This window comes from Staurois parvus, unplaced genomic scaffold, assembly GCF_062004578.1.
Source record: "Staurois parvus isolate SC_StPar_1 unplaced genomic scaffold, SC_StPar_1.0 ptg001432l, whole genome shotgun sequence".
Classification (NCBI taxonomy): domain Eukaryota; kingdom Metazoa; phylum Chordata; class Amphibia; order Anura; family Ranidae; genus Staurois; species Staurois parvus.
In genome coordinates, this window is record NW_028319228.1 from 1,433,827 (window position 1) to 1,455,535 (window position 21,709).

General features: G+C 39.9%; 1 protein-coding gene and 1 long non-coding RNA gene across 4 annotated transcripts in view; one reads left to right on the forward strand and one right to left on the reverse strand.

Moving 5' to 3' along the window:
- Positions 1-21,709, forward strand: part of LOC149436004 (uncharacterized) — a 132,204-nt gene that overhangs the window by 88,778 nt on the left and 21,717 nt on the right. The window lies entirely within an intron of this gene.
- The window catches only part of AGTPBP1 (ATP/GTP binding carboxypeptidase 1), a 208,424-nt gene that overhangs the window by 34,339 nt on the left and 152,376 nt on the right, over positions 1-21,709 (reverse strand). For all 3 annotated transcript variants that reach the window (XM_089662110.1, XM_089662111.1, XM_089662112.1), the window contains one exon: positions 17,108-17,284. In XM_089662110.1, the coding sequence (XP_089518236.1) occupies positions 17,108-17,284 (177 nt within the window). The remainder of the gene's footprint in view (positions 1-17,107; positions 17,285-21,709) is intronic.

Below are 21,709 nucleotides of genomic sequence, written 5' to 3' on the forward strand. Positions count from 1 at the left end.
TTTGCAAAGGAGAATGGGCAAAAATTTCACTCTCTACATGTACAAAGCTGGTAGAGACACCCCCAAACAAACTTGCAGCTGTAATTGCAGCAAAAGGTGATTCTACAAAGTATTGACTCAGGGAGGCTGAATACAAATGCATGCCACACTTTTCAGATATTTATTTGAAAACCATTTATCATTTTCCTTCCACTTCACAATTATGTGCCACTTTGTATTGGTCTATCACATAAAATCTGAATAAAATACATTTACATTTTTGGTTGTAACATGACAAAATGTGGAAAAATTTCAAGGGGTATGAATACTTTTTCAAAGCAGTGTATATCAATTTAACCCACATATTTGGTGTCAATGTACTGGTGGAGGTTCAAGGTCCTCTAACCACTTTTCTACAGGGGCGACGGTTTTCACACACATTAAAATTTGCTAGAACATTACTTGAAACCCCCAAACAATTATATATTTCCTAAAAGCAAACGTCCTATAGAATAGAAAGATAGTAGTTGCAGTTTTTTAATGTTGAACAATATTCATGCAACTGTTTACTACATGTATTTTTTCAGGACAAAACACAAATTTTAGTGCACACAAATACAATATAATACCTTGTTTTTTTGTGACATTATAAAATAAGGTGGTTGGGTGAAGTAGCTAGACACCAAACATGTCAAGTCTTAAAATTGTGTTCACCCGCAAAATGGCAAAAACGACAGTACCCAAAACTATCCATTAGAGATGTTTCAAAAGCCTTTGCAGGTCATCAGTTTAGAGGTAAACATGAATTATAGCCCTAGAATTATTGCTCTCACTTGGGCATTCATGTTAATAGCTAATATGTGTGGTGAAATCACGGTTTACATAAACATGCCTGTTCTACACCTGTGTTTGCATCCAGGTGTGTGCAAAGGGTGACAGAGTTGCTGTTCTTTTCTTTTTTGTGTTATTTTTATTTTATTTTTAATTTTGAGCACTTTTTACATTTTATTTTCCATTTAACATCATTGCTTTCAGAAAGGGGATAGCAAAGCCTCCTGTGTGATAGCATTGGCAGAAACAGGTTCTCTTTATGGAGACATGCCCCCTAATGTTCCCCCTGCCCTCCACTCCTGCTGATCAAGCACAGCAGTTTGGTATAAACTAGCTGCTCTTCCAATTGTACATATATGTTGATTTCAAGCAAACCATTTTTAAAACAGTGAAATAGACTTACTTTTTTTTTAATATATGCTTATTTTTTGACAAATGCAATGATAAAACTTTAAATAGAAATATAACCCATCCCCTTTTTGTACATACAAATTACTATTAAAAAAAAGGAAGAACTAAAATACATGGCAAACATTTTCTAAGTGATACTTTCAAGCTATAGAGTTCGCAGTAAGTGAAATTGATTTCAGGTCACCACCAGTGGGAAGGTACCTGCTAAGTGTTCCCATTTGTCGTTGTAATGACCCATTATCTGCCCTGAGACTGTCTGTACAAAGTGGGCTCCATCCTCAATGTCATTTCTGTGTATAATAAACAATAATGGCCTTGGTATTCGCCCCAGTGGAGCATCCTTCTACACTAACAGGAGTTTGCTCCATTCATCACTACTTCGCATGCCAATTGACAAATTAAATCTAGATTTATTTTGTTTATGTTTCACAAAATACTTTTAATGCCTTATTAATAATTGCAGCACATGGACTGCATCCAAGTTTCAAGTTGTCAATAATCTTTTATTAAAAGGGACAGAAACCATAAAGCGCTTATTGGCTTAACTTAGAAAAAAATAATAAACATTTATAAAAGCAGATGTATAAGTTCTCAAATTCAAACACAATAAAATCAATTTAAAAAAACACAAATAATGAGGCATTTTAATTCCTATGCTTTATTTCCCTATTATAACACACTGGGGTTGATTTACTAAAAAACTGAAGAATACAAAATCTGGTGTAGCTGTGCATGGTAGCCAATCAGCTTCTAACTTGGGCAGCACAGCAGCAAAGTGGTTAGCACTTCTGCTTAGCAGCACTAGGGTCGTCAGTTCAAATCCCAACCACAGCACTACCTGCGGAGTTTGCATGTTCTCCATGTGCCTGCGAAGGGTTTCCTCTGGGTACAGGTTTCCTTCCACACTCCAACAACATGCTGGTAGGTTATGTATGAATGTGAGTATGTGTACGTATGAATGTGAGTTAGGGGCATTAGATTGTAAGCTCCTTGAGGTCAGAGACTGATGTAAATGTATAAATCATATGTAAAGCACTGCATAAATTGACAGCGCTATACAAGTACCCATAATAAATAACTTCAGCTTGTTCAATTAAGCTTTGACAATGAAACCTTGAAAATGATTGGTTTCTGTGCACAGCTGCACCAGATTTTGCACTCGCCAGTTTTAGTAAATCAACCCCTCTATATTATTAGAATTGTAAGGCCTCATGCACACAGAATGTTTTAAGAATGCTGCTCCTCTCAACAGCAGCGTTTCGGCAGAAAAACACCTGAAGCTTGTATAGTTACACAGTTGGTAAGGTTGAATAAAGACACCAGTCCATCTAGTGCAACCTGTATGGGTGTGTGTGCTCATTTAGTCAAAAAGATCAAATCCCATATCCCTGTATAATGTGTTCACAAAGATGCCCATCTAAAAGTTTTTTTAATCTATCAATACTTCCCACTGACACCACCGATTGTGGAAGGGAGTTACAGCCCTGACAGTGAAAAATATCCTACGCAGTTTGAGGTTAAACCTCTTCTCCAATTTCATTAGGTGGCCATTCCATGCTAGAATCACCACTGAGGTATTTGTATATTTTTATAACTACCACTTCCTCAAATATAATAAGTGACAAATTAGAAAAACCAATATACAACAAAACTTAATTCCCCATAGCACAAATAAACCTTCACCCTTGAAGATATGAAATAACAATATAGAAATGTGCCAAAATTATATAAACAAATACTTATACAATCCACCCCATAGAGTAACTCTATATCAATAATCCAAAAAAATTTTTTTTTAAAAAAGTCCAAAAAAAGTCCAAACAAATTAATATAAATCCAAAAAATTCCAAAAAATATTATAAAACTGAGATATCCTTCCAATCCTTCCTTTCTCACGATAAACCTCAAAAAAAAGAGAAAAATATCACATAGTGTATTATCCTTATAATATAATGAAATATTCGTGACAACACTCTGTTGATTATCCAAATAAAAATGTAATTTATTTTTTAGGTAATTAGTGTAAAAAGTGCACCAAGTGAAACACACATAATTAATTAAAAAAATATAATAAATTAGTGCAAAACACTGTGTACTGTGAATCACTCTTCCAGTGCTCCAAAAACAAATCCACACTGTGCCACTTCTATTATAGTAAGGAATATATACCCTTACCAACACTCCTCAATAAACCTGCTTTCAATATTTATCCTATGGATTGCTGTTTCTACCACGGATCTGTTTGGTGCTATCAATGCAATCCTGGAAGCCCTTTACTCTGGTGATGCAATTTTGACAGATAGGTGCCAATGATATGGAGATATGGAAAATCCTGCTGGAACAGTGCCCTGAATACAGTGGAATCTGGGGGAGCACTTTAGGAGGATCCCATCCATAGGATAAATATTGAAAGCAGGTTTATTGAGGAGTGTTGGTAAGGGTATATATTCCGTACTATAATAGAAGTGGCACAGTGTGGATTTGTTTTTGGAGCACTGGAAGAGTGATTCACAGTACACAGTGTTTTGCACTAATTTATTATATTTTTTTAATTAATTATGTGTGTTTCACTTGGTGCACTTTTTACACTAATTACCTAAAAAATAAATTACATTTTTATTTGGATAATTACCAGAGTGTTACGAAACGAACGAAAATATTTCATTATATTATAAGGATAATACACTATGTGATATTTTTCTTTTTTTTGAGGTTTATCGTGAGAAAGGAAGGATTGGAAGGATATCTCAGTTTTATAATATTTTTTGGAATTTTTTGGATTTATATTAATTTGTTTGGACTTTTTTTGGACTTTTTTAAAAAAAAATTTTTTGGGATTATTGATATAGAGTTACTCTATGGGGTGGATTGTATAAGTATTTGTTTATATAATTTTGGCACATTTCTATATTGGTATTTGTATATTGCTATCATATTTCCTCTCAAGTGTCCCTTCTCCAGGGAGAATACATTTAGTATTTGTAGTCATTCCTTGTAACTGACATCCTCCAGTCCCCTTATTAACATTGTTGCCCTTCTCTGGACTCTCTCCAGTTCCAGCACATCCTTCCTGAGGATTGGTGACTGGAACTGGACAGCATACTGCAGATGTGGCAGAACCAAAGTTTTGTAAAGCGGCAGGATTGTAATATTATCTCTTTGAGTAAATACCCTTTTTTATGCATGTTAATATTCTGCTAACTTTGCTTGCTGCTGCTTGGCACTGCATGCTGTTTCTGAGTCTGTCGTCAACAAGGACCTCCAGATCTTTTTCCATCTTGGATTCCCCCGGGGTTCATCCCCAAGTGAATAACTAGCATTCATATTTTTAGCCCCCAAGTGCATTACTTTACATTTTTCAACATTAAACCTCATTTGACATGTAGTTGCCAACTCTTTTATTTTATTTAGGTCTTCTTGTAAAGTTTTTATATCGTGCTGGGAAGTTATCGCCTTACTTAGCTTTGTATCATTAGCAAACACTGAGATTGAGCTATTTATACTGTCTTCTATATCATTTATGGGTGAATTAAACAGAACTGGTATCATGACAGAGTCCTGGGGTACCCCACTTAGCATGCCAGACCAGTCAGAGTATATACTATTTATCACCACCCTTTGTATACGCCCCTGTAGCCAATTCTCTATCCATGTACAAACCCTATCGTCCATGCCTGCAGACCTCAGTTTGTAAATTAAGTGTTTATGGGGGACTGTGTCAAACGCTTTAGCAAAATCCAGGCAAACCACATCCACAGGCCTTCCCTTATCTAGATGGCAGCTTACATTCTCATAGAATGTTAACAGACTGGTTTGGCAAGAACGACCTTTGGTAAAGCCATGCTGATTACAAGTAATGGTACCATTTTCATCAGCAAAATCTTGGATATTGTCCCTTATTAATACCCTTCAATAATTTACATACTATTGATGTTAGACTGACTGGCCTGTAGTTTTCAGGAATATATCTCTGCCCTTTTTTAAATATTGGTACCACGTTGGCCCTTCGCCAATCTGCAGGTACTATTCCTGTCAGTGTGCTTTCCATAAACATTAGGAAGAGTGATCTGGCTATAACCTGACTAAGTTATTTGAAGACTCTCGGGTGTAAGCCATCTGTTTTTTGTGATTTATTTGTGTTAAGTTTTTCAAGACTTTTTTGGACACCGTCTTCTGTAAGCCACAAGGGTGCACTCTGTGATGCATTACTAGTGGTATAATCTTGATTGCTATACCCCTCCTTTTCCTTAGTAAAAACTGATGAGAAGAATGCATTTAGTACAGTTGCCTTCTCCTTGTCATTTGCAACCAACTTTCCTTCATCATCCTTTATGGGGCAAATCTGTTCTGACCTTACTTTTTACAATTAGTATATTTAAAGAATTTTTGGGGATTTATTTTACTCTGATTGCATTCTTACATTTATTGCATTCCTTGTAATATTGGAATGCTGATAATGACCCATTTACCTTATATTTTTTAAAGGCCATTTTTTTAATGTGTCTTTTTACATTAATGTTTAGCCGCCTAGGTTTAATCTTAGCTTTTTATATTTGTTGCACATTGGAATACACTGGATGATACCTTTTTTTATTATGTTGCTAAAGTACTCCCATTTTTCCTCAGTGTTCAATGTTTTTAGGATTTGGTCCCATTTCATATCTTGTAGTACTGAATACTGAATGCAGTTTAGAAAAGTTAGCTCTTTTAAAATGTAGTGTTCTTGTACTACCACCATGTCTCCATTTCCTGTGAAGTATGTTGAGTGTAATTATCCTGCGATCACTGGTTCCCAGGATATTCTGTATTTCCACTTCCACGACTGAATCCATGTTATTGTAATTAATAGTTCTAGAAATGCATTCCTTCTAGTTGGAGCATCCACCAATTGACACATGAAGTTGTCCTGTAGGACATTTAACAAATGTTGAGCCTAAGGGCTCATGTACACTGCAGTTGATAAACTAACGTTTAGGAGCTGTTCAGCATTTTTCAGCAGCCCCTGAACTCACCCTAATGTTTTCCTATGTGTCCATGTACACATCTTCGTTTACAGTCGTGTACAGGCATTTGAGTTTACAGTTGTTTTTTTGAACACGGAAAACTTGCGTTCAGCAGTCGATTTTATCAACGTTTCAAATGCAAAACGCTTGTAAATGCGGTAAATCGCGTTTATAAGCGTTTGAAATTTTTGAAATTCTTCCAGTTCCCAATGCTGTAATAGCTGGCCACTGAAATTAATTAACACTCAAGCCCTAAATGCACTTAGTATTAACAAGTGTTTGGGTGCATTTACACGCGTCGTGTTTTTTCTGCTGAAACGCTGCTGCTCCTGGACGCAGTGGCTTTTTTTTTTTTTGCAGCTCCTAAAAACCACTAAAAGCTTCTAAAACTCTAAGTGTGTATGGACACAGGACAACATGGAGGGGCGTTTGGAAGTTGTAAAAAAATGTTTTTAAAAACGCTTGACGCCCCTAAAAGTGGCTGCAAAAATGCCCTGAGTGCATAAGACCTTAGACATTACCACATGCATTAGATAAACTGCCATATGCACATGATAATTTAACAGATACAATATATTTCCTACATTTTTGAGGGCTTCAAAAACACTGCATGGATTTTTGCTGCTCAAAATATATTAATTACAGGAAGGCAAAAATGGATTTACATTTATTAAAAAAAAAGATTTGATACTTACCAGCTCTGTGTAACAATGCTGTACAAAGCAGTCCCTTACCTCCTCTTTTTCAGTCCCCCATTGGAACAGTCTGCTCCTTCCTCCAAGTGCCCCTTATCAGCTGGGTGCTAAGAGGGTACCCTTACAGGTGTGCTCCTGGGCTGGGCTGTGTGCAACCATAGCCATGCCCCCAATCCCTCCTTGTAGCAGTTTGACTGACAGCAGCAGGACCCTATAGCTCCCACTGCTCTCAGTGTCTACTGTGAGACCAGGAAGTGAAGAGGGCAGTGCAGCTGCCTGGACAGTGCTGGATTGGTGATTCAGATAAGTGCTTAGGGATGGAGACCTGTTACGCATTTCATACTCAAGTGCTATAAAACCAAAGGTGCTGGAGCTATGCCAGATTAGTAATCTAGGTAATTTGGCAAGTGCAGGTACCTCTGTAACCCTAACAAGCACAAGGAACAGGATAGATGATTAATACCATTTTCAAAGTTAATAAGAATCTTTTTGGGCAAGAAGGAGCATAGTCGCTGAGCACAAGCACCTCTCCATATAAACTAAGTACTACATGTAACAGTGCAGAGTGGTTTTAGAGAAAGTGTTCACCTACATAGAGTTATCCATATAAAACAAACATGTTTTCTAGATTTTAAATTAAATTTACACAAAAAAGATTTCACAGTTTTTTTTTTCAATTTGGAGTCTATTAGAAAGGAATAGGGAAAGTTACACTTTATTTCAAGTATTTCTAAAAGATTGACTTTTCAAACATTAAAATAAAATGAAAAGCAGTGCCCTCTCCCTTTAACTTAAAAAAAAACACAAAACAATGACTGACAAATTCATGAATATATATAAATAAAGAAATGTAAAAATATTAGATTTGTGCAAATAATTGAATAAAAAAGTTAATAAACAATTCATATATTGTCCAAACTGAATCCCAATGTGACAAAGTGCTAAGTGCTTGTAAACTTCCACATAAACGTGCTCCAGTCCTCAAAGTACTTCTTAGAGAGGAATAGATGGGCCTCTTACCAACTCAAAATTATCTTGAGTTACAGAGATCAAAGGTGCTCATGATCCATATCAGAGGATGGCACTCTCATGGTCAAACCCTGGAATGGATGGAGACCTCACCGATGGAGTATATGGATGAATTTGCCAACACCTGAATGTCACTCATCATAGTAATATGTATGAAGCATAAATAAGGAGAAGCCTCAAAGTATGATGATGTCACACTCAGACTACGTCCTGGGACGGAGGAGTCTGATGACGTCATTGCGCACCAGTGTGTCGGCTGATACCGTGGCCGGTTTGTTTGTACTATATACGGCTCATTCTTATTCTAAATTCATGTAAATGCATTACTTTTTTAATAAAGCAGGTTTTTATGGATTGCACCATAAGGCTTCTCCATATTTATGCTTCATACAGGTTACTATGATGAGCAACATTCAGGTGTTGGCAAATTCATCCATATACTCCATCGGTGAGGTCTCCATCCATTCGAGGGTTTGATAGTGAGAGTGCCATCATTTGATTTGGATCTTGTAAACCGACATCATTTTGAGTTGGTAAGAGGTCCACCTATTTCTTTATAAGGAGCACTTTGAGTACTGGAGCACATTTACGAACAAGTTTACAAGCACTGAGCACTTTGTCTTGTTGGGACTCAGTTTGGAATTTATATATATATATATATATATATATATAATTTTCTATTTAGAAACTTCTATGCACAAATTTAATATTTTTATATTTGTTTATTTGTATATATTCATGAATTTGTCGGTATTTTTTTTTTTTTCAAATTTAAAAAGGGACAGCGCACTACGTTTTATTTATTGTTCAGATGCCAGTATTCAGGACATTTTATTGCAGTAGTCTTTTACACATATATTTCTTTTGGCTTAGCGCAAGAATTTAATTTATTTATTATTTGTTCAAACATTGCTAAAGAGAAAAAAACTATTAACTTTTACAAATTGGTTAAGTATGCTGTGTATACTTTTTTTGGTGTACCATTTACTAAACAAAAAACATTAAATGTACTGGGTGTCATGATGTAGCAGACTGAACCTGTGGCCATAGACAACCTAATGATTTACGAGACTTGATTTCCAGAATATAATAAAGGTCAATCAATCAGATGACTGCATAAAGGATTATCTAAAACCAATTCACTAGTAAGATCATAATTTGTCTCTGTCACATCTAAAACCACTTAGTGATCAGGATATACAGTAGTTGTATACAATGTGTAACATAAACCGTTGTGTCTTAACAGCTGCAATAATGTACTGTGCAATATTGTCAACAGGGGGTTTCTATTGTTTCCATAAAAAGATCTCTGATTCTAAAATCTATGGACATGCAACAGAGATGTACAGGTTTACAGAATCCCTGCTATGCACACAGTTTCAATTAAACCTGTAAAACTGCAGAGTAAAGCAGTCAAAAGAAGCCATTAAATATATTATTATTATTATACAGTATTTATATAGCGCTAAAAGGTTTGCTCAGCGCTGTACATTATAGTGGGGGACAGTACATGAGATTATACAGTAACAAAACAAAACACAAGGGGTTCAAGGGCCCTGCTCTTTCGAGCTCACAATCTACAATCTAAAATATACAGTAAAATATATTAAACTGATTGTTTTGGCTTAGAAAGTGTATTGGGTCTGATTGTCACAGGGACCTTATACTGAAAGCTCTCTGAGATGTAAAGACTTAATTAATCAAAAACGACAGTAAAGAGCACAAACCCTACTCAACTTATACAATAGAAGCACACTTCATAATAAAGCAAATAACTAGGGCCCTCTAGTGGTACGTTTTCAGATTAACTAAATATTAGTTGTCACTTCTAAAATGACTTTTTCAGATCAAAAAAGGGAGAAATAAGAGATGTTTTAATGTCGAAGAGGATTAAAATGTCAAGCTTTAAAAGAATGCACAGGTATCTTCATCAGATTTGCTTGATAAGGAGACTGTCTCTAAATCAAACTTAAACTGATTGTAAAGGTTAAAACTGTATTTAAAAAAAATATGTTATACTTACTGGTTTTGCACACAGCAGCCCCAATCCTCCCATTCTGTGGTCCCCTGCCGGTGCTCCTGGTCCCTCCCCCCACCACCCCACCAGGTGTCTACCATAGCAATCCGCTTGCTATGGGGATACTTGTGCAGGCTTGCTCCCGATCCCGCCCCCTGCTCCCTTCTCACTAGCAGTGATTGACAGCAGAGGGAGTACTGCTATGTCTTAGCCAATGAGGACACAGAGAGCTGAGAGAGCCTCTGTCCTCATGCACATCGCTGAATTGAGATCGGGCTCAGGTAAGTATAAGAGGAGTGGGAGCTGCATGCAGGTTTTTTTACCTTAATGCACAGAATGCATTAAAGGTAAAAACAACTTTCTGCCTTTAAACCTACTTTAAAAGAGAAGTATAGGTTTCATTTAAAAAAAAAATTACTCACCTAGGTGGATGCAGCATTGGTCTGATGCCGCATCTGTCCCCCACCAGATCTTAGGGTGAAAACTGAGCAATCAAACACCACTGATCACTCAGCTCTCAGGATTCAGTGAGTAGAAAGCTGCTGCCTGCTAGGCACCGGCTCTCTGCTATGCCCCTCCAGTGCTTACTGAAGACCTGGGCTGTGGAGAGGATGAGAATGGCTGGCTCCTGCTCTCAGCGGCTTGCTAATAGCCTGAGCCAGCTGCCACTCCAGACAATTTGGTTGTTATTTTATTCAGAGCCTGGACCGTTGTGATATCAGCCATCAGCAGGCTTAGGCTTGCTGTCGGCTAACAATGGGTCACAGGAGTGCAAAATGAACTGTACACATGTGATCCATAGGAGAAGTACAGCTAAAAAACATTTGGCTATACCTCTCCTTTAACAATGCAGATCAGAATCATTTCCATTACACAACAGGAATGCCTGTTCTGTTTTTGCAACAGCTATCAAGCTCTAGCTGAACTGTTGCTCTCCACACTGCATATTGAAAACCGTCATTTGTCTTTATTTAACAGCTTGATCAGCCATAATTACCCCACCTCTATCAGTACACATACAGTCAGGTCCATAAATATTGGGACATCGACACAATTCTAACATTTTTGGCTCTATACACCACCACAATGGATTTGAAATGAAACGAACAAGATGTGCATTAACTGCAGACTGTCAGCTTTAATTTGAGGGTATTTACATCCAAATCAGGTGAACGGTGTAGGAATTACAACAGTTTGCATATGTGCCTCACACTTGTTAAGGGACCAAAAGTAATGGGACAGAATAATAATCATAAATCAAACTTTCACTGTTTAATACTTGGTTGCAAATCCTTTGCAGTCAATTACAGCCTGAAGTCTGGAACGCATAGACATCACCAGACGCTGGGTTTCATCCCTGGTGATGCTCTGCCAGGCCTCTACTGCAACTGTCTTCAGCTCCTGCTTGTTCTTGGGGCATTTTCCCTTCAGTTTTGTCTTCAGCAAGTGAAATGCATTCTCAATCGGATTCAGGTCAGGTGATTGACTTGGCCATTGCATAACATTCCACTTCTTTCCCTTAAAAAACTCTTTGGTTGCTTTTGCAGTATGCTTTGGGTCATTGTCCACTGTGAAGCGGCGTCCAATGAGTTCTGAAGCATTTGCCTGAATATGAGCAGATAATATTGCCCGAAACACTTCAGAATTCATCCTGCTGCTTTTGTCAGCAGTCACATCATCAATAAATACAAGAGAACCAGTTCCATTGGCAGCCATACATGCCCACGCCATGACACTACCACCACCATGCTTCACTGATGAGGTGGTATGCTTAGGATCATGAGCAGTTCCTTTCCTTCTCCATACTCTTCTCTTCCCATAACTCTGGTACAAGTTGATCTTGGTCTCATCTGTCCATAGGATGTTGTTCCAGAACTGTGAAGGCTTTTTTAGATGTCGTTTGGAAAACTCTAATCTGGCCTTTCTGTTTTTGAGGCTCACCAATGGTTTACATCTTGTGGTGAACCCTCTGTATTCACCCTGGTGAAGTCTTCTCTTGATTGTTGACTTTGACACACATACACTTACCTCCTGGAGAGTGTTCTTGATCTGGCCAATTGTTGTGAAAGGTGTTTTCTTCACCAGGGAAAGAATTCTTTGGTCATCCACCAGAGTTGTTTTCCGTGTTCTTCCGGGTCTTTTGGTGTTGCTGAGCTCACCGGTGCGTTCCTTCTTTTTAAGAATGTTCCAAACAGTTGTTTTGGCCACGCCTAATGTTTTTGCTATCTCTCTGATGGGTTTGTTTTTTCAGCTTAATGATGGCTTGCTCCACTGATAGTGACAGCTCTTTGGATCTCATCTTGAGAGTTGACTGCAACAGATTCCAAATGCAAATAGCACACTTGAAATGAACTCTGGACCTTATATCTGCTCATTGTAATTGGGATAATGAGGGAATAACACACATCTGGCCATGGAACAGCTGAGAAGCCAACTGTCCCATTACTTTTGGTCCCTTAACAAGTGGGAGGCACATATGCAAACTGTTGTAACTCCTACACCGTTCACCTGATTTGGATGTAAATACCCTGAAATTAAAGCTGACAGTCTGCAGTTAAAGCACATCTTGTTCATTTCATTTCAAATCCATTGTGGTGGTGTATAGAGCCAAAAATGTTAGAATTGTGTTGATGTCCCAATATTTATGGACCTGACTGTATTTCATCAAATGTTACTTTGTGGAATAAACTGTTTTTCAAGTGTATAAATGCATAAGGCCTGGCCGCTGTTGTCACTCCTGGTCCTCGTACACGTCACTTCCCGTGATTTGGATTCAGCCTGTGGAATGCACATCAGCTCAGACAGTAAGAATGTCAGTGCTGAGTGGTGTGCATTTATGCTATGCGAGTATTCCAGTCCTACAATGTCTAAAATAAGAAGACCTTGGTGACGTCAATCCTTTTGGTTATATGATATGCATAAATAGATGGAGATCTGGTAAGCCTTTAATCATACCGCATGTGATGATTTGTCATCGTGTGGAATTCTACATGGGTGTTGGGAACATAGCGGAGTGAAGGTTTATGGAAAACCATTAAATGGACTATTCTTTTTTTGGACACTATGAAATATAAGATGTAAATTGAGTATTATTTACAGAAGCAATTATTTACTTAGTTTATGGATTTATACACATTCTTGTAAGATATTGAGTAACATTATTTTATCACAAGTGGGAATAGCACCTTCTTTCAATGATGAATTTTGAGAGTTTTTCACACTGTAAAGAGCTGCTTCCCTTTATTTTATATTTTTGTTTTGATGGTGTGACGGCGCCCCTTGGTTTATTTATTACATGTTTTTCAAGTCCTAACCCTGTTGTATTGAACTGTATTGTCTCCCGTTATATTGTAAAGCGCTGAGCAAACTGTTCGGGTTATATAAATCCTGTATAATAATAATAATAATAATAAGAGTGCCTGCGCGAAGACTATGGACATTAAGTGGTTTATATATTCTTAACAAAGCACTAAAAGAGCTTTAACCGCCTCCCACCCGCCATATAAGGAAATGACAGGCGCAAGGCGGTTCTCTCGTTCTTGGAGGACGTCATATGACGTCCTCCCACTCTAAGCGTGCAGTGCTGCGATCGGTGGTGCGCTGTGTCCCTCGGACACAGCGGATCACCGATCAATGGAAAGAGCCGAAGATGTCGGCTCGGTCATGTGATCAGCTGTGTCCAATCACAGCTGATCACATGTAAATAGGGAAATGCCGGTTATCGGCATTTCTCTCCTCACAAGCTGTCACGCTGACAGCTCAAGGGGACAGGAGAGCCGGTAATCGGCATTCCACAGTGAGGACATGTACACTGATGATCAGTGTAGCCCCAGCAGTGCCAGCTGTCAATGCCCATCAGTGCTTCATCAATGCCACATATCAATGCCACATATCAGTGCCCATCTGAGCTGCCTTTCAGTGCCACTTATCAGTGCTGCCAATAAGTGCCACCTATCAGTGCCAGTCAGTGCCGCCTATCAGTGCCAGTCAGTGCCGCCTAACAGTGCCAGTCAGTGCCGCCTAACAGTGCCAGTCAGTGCCGCCTAACAGTGCCAGTCAGTGCCGCCTAACAGTGCCATATATGAGTGTTGCCTTTCAGTGCCCATCAGTGATGCCTGTCAATGCCCATCAGTGCCACCTACTAGTGCCTCCTCATTAGTGCCCATCAATGCCACCTATCAGTGCAGCCTATCAGTGCCCATCACTGCAGCCTCATTAGCGCACATCGGTGAAGGAGAAAAATCACTTAGTTACAAAATTTTATAACAACTAAGAAAAAACTTTTTTTTTTCAAAATTTTCAGTTGTTTTTGGTTTGTTTAGCAAAAAATAAAAACCCAAAGGTGAGTAAATACCACCAAAAAAAAGCTCTATCTGTCTCAAAATGATAAAAATTTCATATGGGTACAGTGTTGCATGACCGCGCAATTGTCATTCAAAGTGCGACAGCGCTGAAAGCTGAAAACTGGCCTGGGCAGGAAGGCGGTATAAGTGCCCTGTAGGCTGGTGGTTAAACAAGCCATCTCTGACCCCTCTAGCTGTTTTTAATTCAAAGTTGTTCCTTCTAAAAGGTCACAACAAAGATTCTAAAGTCAGTTTTAGTCAGTTATTAACAGCTTAGAAACACCTGCTGATTCTTTTTATCAGACACCTGGCAGCCTGTGAAGATCCTAAATCACAGAAGAAAAAAACTAAGCATGTGTTGGGAACTTCAAGAATTACATTTCTTCACAATGCCTACAGATACAGAGATGACTGAGGTCTTGTTATAAAGGTAATTACTGCTAGTTCAGATCATGTAAATAATTTAGTATGTGTGATCTTGGCACATGTCTACTTTAAACCTAAATCACCAAATAAAACATGTTTGCTGGCTTTAATTGTCATTTCTTCAGTTCAGGGTGATAACATTGTTGTAGAGCGATCGTGATATCATCTGATGAGAGTGGATCTCATGGAGCCACGAGATCTATCCTACATCAGTGCTATCACCCTGAATTGAGGAAGTGGCAATTTAAAGCCATGAATCCCTTTTTATTTGGTGAAATAAAGACATTTAATGTTCAATAAAGCAGATGACATCCTCCCATTTTTAGACAAACCATACCGGGCGCCTCAGCCGATGGACCACTGCTTTTTTTTTTTCTTCCGACTCTTGCTCTTACTAATTCCGTGTATCCACCTGAAAACCCAGGATGGGAACCCCTGAGGTATAGAGACCAACCATCCTGACCCTGCATGGAGAGAGGTTTTCTCCACTGGTGCGCTTTGAAGGTTGCATGTTTTCGACCCCAGATGTAAGTCAAATTTTAGCTTTCCTCCTCATACTACGAAACTACTCTCCATGATTTTTACTCTTTTTAAAGCAATTTATAATTTTTTTAAATAATCTACATCACTGTAAGGGTTCTCCTGCCCCCTTCTTTTCTTTTTTGGTGGACATCATGAGCTATACCAAAGACCCCTGGCCAGCTCTTCAGGACTGAATCCCTCTGGCCATGTTTGATCACCACATCTTAGACCTTCTTCACAGGCTTGTCATACAGAATATCTGATGTGCTCGCTGCAACTTGGGGGTGGGGGAAAGTTTTTATTTTGATTTACAGTGCTCAAAAGTTTGCATACCCTGGCAGAATTCGTGAAATTTTGCACATTCATATTGAAAATATGATGGATTGTGCCATAAAACAAAAATCTTTTATTTAAAAGGTAAGTTCACCTTTCATAAAATGTTATACCCCTATTAAGGGTGTAACATGTTATGAAAGGACCAGCCAACAACCACCCCCCCCCAATTGTGACAGCTAGCGGGGGATCTTCTCCCCCTGCTAGCTGTCAATTTATTTATTTTTTTAATGCGATTGTGCAGGGCTCCACCCACCCGGCCATGTCACTCATTCACAGAGTTCTGTGAATGGGAAACTACAAGTCCAACAGCCTTTGAAGCTGTCAGCTTGTAGTTCTCAATTAACTACCATGGCGCTGTGGTAGTTCATTGATTCTCCCTGTCAGTAAGTATCGGCTTTCCCATACAAGGTACAAGCAAGCTGACACACGGACAGGTCTGCAGGAGTCCTGCATGGCACGAGTGATCTGTTCAATCACTTATTAAGAAGTTGAAAATTCAGGGGTCTCTTGATACCAAGCCAAGGTCTGGTAGACCAAGAAAGATTGCAGCCACAACTGCCAAAAATTGTTTGGGATACCAAAAACTCCTCAGGTAACCTTAGGAGAAATACAGGCTGCTCTAGAAAAAGACAGCGTGGATGTTTCAAGGAGCACAATATGACGATACTTGAACAAAAATGAACTGTATGGTTGAGTTGCCAGAAAGAAGTCTTTACTGCGCCAATGCCTCACAGCTTCTGGCACACTGTAATCAGGAGTGATGAGTCCAAAATAGAGCTTTATGGTCACAACCATAAGGGCTATGTTTGGAGAAGGGTCAACAAGGCCTACAGTGACAAGAATACCATCCCCGCTGTGAAGCATGGTGGTGGCTTGCTGATGTTTTGGGGGGGCGAGCTCTAAAGGCACTGGGAATCTTGTAAAAATCGTTGGCAAAATGAATGCAGCATGTTATGAGAAAGTACTGGCAGGCAATTTGCATTCTTCTGTACAAAAGACCAAAGGCTTTGCATGACCTGAAGGCATTTTGCCAAGATGAATGGTCAGCTATACCACCTGCAAGAATTTGGAGCCTCATAGACAACTATTACAAAAGACTGCACCCTGTCATCGATGCTAAAGGGGGCAATACACACTATTAAAAACTAAGGGAAATGCAGACTTTTTGAACAGGGCATCATTTGTTTACTTGTTGACATGTTTTGTCTTATGATTGAGCCATTCTGTTATGACCTACAGTTGAATATGAACACCATAAGAAATAAGAAACAAAAGTAATGTGTTTTGCCTGCTCGGTTTTCTTTAAAAATGGTACATACTGTATATTACCAATTCTCCATGGGTGTGCAAACTTTTGAGCACAACTGTATGTTTATTATTTTAACATTTACAAATTAACTTGTATGAACTGTATACATTAGGCTCTAAGCCAGGCTCTGCAGTGAAAGATACAGTAGCCAAATGTGCAGGTCAGCTGTTAACACTTCTATTCACACTATTCATATTAACTCTTACCTTGTACTTCCCCTGGTCACAGCCACACAGCGTGCTTTCCATTGTGTAACTTCTCTGGACACCCAGCTCTCTCCACACCACTACACGGGCTGTAGATTCCTTGGATTTCTCAACCACAAAACTACAGCTGGCCATGCAAAATGCTGGAGCAATCTGGCTAAGAACTTTAGGGAGAGTCTGGAAAAACAGTAAATTCACAGATAATATCAAGAATACATTTGTGTACATTTAATGTACAGTAAAGATGCAAGTATTTTTTATCAGAAAAATTGATTTTCAAATTTACAGTATGTTCAACAAAATCCAAAAGTCAAGGACAAACTGCTGTCTGTTTAATAATTTGCTGCAGACAAGAAATGTACCCATGGAAATCTAACCTCTGTTGTGACATACATACACAAATAATATCATAGTTAACTGGCCTAAATAGTAAAGGAAGAAAAGTGGAGCTGTTGCCAGCAGCATCCAGACTTCAGATAAATCTTGCAATGCAGGTCAGAAAAGAAGGCATCTCAATGGATGTCATGGCTAACCATTCAATGTTAATGTCACTATTCAACCTGCATCCTAAGAGTATAGGTAGTCATGGATCTACCCCATCATAATGACTTACACTCACATACAATTATAAGGGGAGCAGCCCTGACATAACATAATAAGTGCTGTATTCTGCTGAAAATGGGTCACAGGCAGGGGCGGATTGACCATTTGGGAACACGGGCACTGCCCGAGGGCCCGGGGTAAGTAGGGGGCCCCATGAGATGCCCCGGGTACCTTTCATAGGCTTTTTTGGGTGTGGTTTGAGTGTGGGTGAGGACACAGGGGCCCCATGATCCCCTTTGCCCGGGGGCCCCATGAGTTTTCAGTCCGCCCCTGGTCACAGAATTCTAACTGAAATTACATAAATATGGCCAGTACAAGATACACTATATTGTCAAAAGTACTGGGACACCTGCCTTTACATGTACATGAACTTTAATGCCATCCCAGTCTTAGTCCATAGGGTTCAATATTAAGTTGGCCCACCCTTTGCAGCTATAACAGCTTCAACTCTTCTGGGAAGGCTGTCCACAAGGTTTAGGAGTGTGTCTATGGGAATGTTTGACCATTCTTCCAGAAGTGCATTTGTGAGGTCAGGCACTGATTTCGGATGAGAAGGCCTGGCTCACAGTCTCAGCTCTAATTTATCCCAAAGTGTTCCGTCGGGTTGAAGTCAGGACCTTGCTTTGTACACTGGTGTGCAGTTATGTTAAAACAGGAAAGGGCCATCCCCAAACTGTTCTCACAAAGTCAGGAGCATGAAATTGTCTAAAATGTCTTGGCATACTGACACCTTAAGAGTTCCCTTCACTCGAACTAAGCCCAACCCCTGAAAAACAACTCCCCCCTCCACCCCCTTCCCCCTTCACCAAACTTCACACTTGGCACAATGCAGTCAGGCAAGTACCACTCTCCTGGCAACCGCCAAACCCACACACGTCCATCGCATTTCCAGAGAAGTATGATTCGTCACTCCACAGAACACATCTCTAGTGCTCTAGAGTCCAGTGGCGGCGTGCTTTACACCACAGCATCCGACACTTTGCATTGCACTAGGTAATGTAAGGCTTGGATGCAGCTGCTCCGCCATGGCAACCCATTCCATGAAGCTCTCTATGCACTGCTGTTATGCTAATCTGAAGGCCACATGAAGTTTGGAGGTCTTTAGCTATTGACTCTGTAGACAGTTGGTGACTTCTTCGCACTGTGCGGTTCAGCAAGCTGATCCCGCTCTGTCATTTTACGTGGCCTACCCCATTCTGGCCGAGTTGCTGTTTCCATTTGCTTCCACTTTGTTATAATACCACTAACCAGTTGACCGTGGAATATTTAGTGACAAAGATATTTCACCAATGGACTTATTGCACAGGTGACAACCTATCACGGTACCATGCTTGAATTCACTGAGCTCCTGAGAGCGACCCATTCTTTCACAAATGTTTGTAGAAGCAGTCTGCATGCCTAGGTGCTTGATTTTATACACCTGTGGCAATGGAGGTGAGTGAAACACCTGAATCCAATGATTTGGAGGGGTGTCCCAATACTTTTGGCAATATAGTGTATATAAAGAATGAAGGATGAGAAGGGAAATAAGGGTGAGATTTTCTATTAGACCATTAGGTGGAGCCGCTTTACCAAAAGATTACAGAGTAGGGGAATCAAGCTGTCTGAATGAGGATGTAAACAGAGGCATCCAACGTAAATGTGCTAACATAGGGAATATATGGGTAGTAAGAATATTCGGAAATTGTGCATTCATAGGCTAAGAAGGCTGGCTGAGAACAGCACTCAAGTGCCGCAGCTGCCATGGACCACAGGTGGAAGGAAAGGGGAACAATACAAGAAACCCTGGGAAAAAGGTGAACTGCACTGTTTCCGATACTATTTGGCAATAAATCACCCCACACCAAGGTCAACACCTAGGCAGCGGAGGTCAGACTAAACACCTTGCCCCAGAACAGCCAAAGTGTACTGTACTGTAGCCATGGAAAGGATGGGAAAGGGTGCATTGGGGCTCAGGACAAGCCTAGAGGGTTAAGCCAGGGAGGTCATATCATGGCAAAACAGGGTCATCGTGGTTCCAGGTTGCATAAAGATACGTATGAAAGAAAAAAAAAGCTCTTATTATGGGCAATTGCTAGTGACGAGAAGATCTCAACATAAAAAAACATTTTTTGGACAAATCAGAAGCAGGACGCAGACAGGATTTCTGTGTTGAAGAGCGTATGTGAAAGATGTTAGTACCCTGATAATAAAATGTTAGGTAAAACAGTACCACAGCCTTTAGGGAGTATGGAATGCAGAAGCAGTCAGGTATCGGATGATAGAATTTAGGTGTTCAGGGGCTTATAGCCACAAACTCTGAGGGATCCTCCTGGTTATCCCTGGGGTTGAGAAAAAATGCCAATAATAGAACTCCAATGACATAGTAAATAGAAGGAGTCAATCATATCAACAAGAGAAGGTGAACAGAAATACATGGACAGGAATAGAAAATAACCCACAAACTGCCCTTGCTAGGATGGAACAGAATCCTTGGCATAATGTTTTTGGATGCAAGTCTTTGTAGGTCTAACAATAGATTAGACAAATCACTATGTCAGGGAGGACCTGGTGGAAGCCTCACTACTAAAATGGGTTATATCAATGCATCTTGTGCAATGTGGTATGTGAGCCTTCAAGGACAGTCGTTCCTACATAGGGGTCAGTAAGCCAGGAAACCTTCTCGGGAGTATGAAATGAGGCAAACACCCACTGAAATGGGGTTAAAAAATCTTGTTCTTTTTCCAAAATGAGTAGAAATTGAGAAGAACTAGAGAGGGAAGGAGAGGACAGCAATTAGGAGTAATTGTGCATATTCAGCAAAAGGTAAAGAGAGTGAATTGTGAGGCTGGATAATGGGGCCTGAACCCTCTTCAATCAGTAGCTACCTTAATGTATTCATCGAGGGGCTTGCCAAAGAGAAGCAAGCCCTTGAAGGGCATGCACAGAAGGCATCTTTTCCCACACTGGATCAGTTGCCCAGGCTTTAAGCCATAGGCATCCTGTGCAAATGCAGAGAATGTAAAGACATTCTGGAGATGATTCAGGTTCTCCATGGCACCCACACAGAATAGCAGAGCTGAAAGTAAAAGTTGAAAATTTAAAGATTTGGGTTGACTACCTATTCACTGCTGTCTGTACCATTTCTTCTCGTTCCTAAGCATCTGTGATCCTTCACTGCTATACAAGGGTCTTCCCTTATGGGGTACTTAAACAACGGATGTGGATTAAGGGGGGTTCAGCATGTCCAGTATGAAGAAGTCACATTGATTCAGGAGCTAACCGAGTTCCAATGGCTGCTTCATTACTGAGTCGGACAACAGGTGGTGTGGCAAAGGATCAGCTTGCGTTATCGGTAGAAAATGGCAGCTGGAAATGCACAGCCAAAAGTCTTATAAGCACAAGCCAGCAGCCAAAAGGGAACTTCCAGCTGGGAGGTGGGAAGAAAAAGGCCAAATATGAACACTATAATAATGTAACCTATTACAGTACAGTTAGGAGAAATAATAAGAGTGCAAGTCCCTGTACACCCATGCCCGTAGAGTTGCTTGTGTGTATAGCACAGGATAAGGATATAGTGTATACTACAGAGCCTTAAAGACATGTCGGACAGGACCTGGTATGTAGAGGGGGATACAAGAAAAACCTGTCTTACCATATCTACGTCGCTGGTCCCATCACGGTGGGCATACCCTCAGAGGGGTCTACAAGGTCTGGGTGCCGTAGCAATGGACTACGGCACCATGAGGTCTGCTACATCTACACTACACGCCAGCATGAGTGCAGAATGCAGGATCCAGTGCCCAAAACGCATACATTACAGGCCAGCCCTGCGGAGTATGGGTATGGTTTCCAAGGTGTGCTTGAGCCATAAAGGCAGTAAGCAGTCAGATATTGATAGAAGTGTCAATCGAAGGAGGCAATTAAAATCTAGCGTGAAGATAGTAGGAAATTGTTCTTCAAGAAGAAAAGGCATCAATCACCTAAGGACACTAGAAAAAAACTGGAACCCCATAAAGT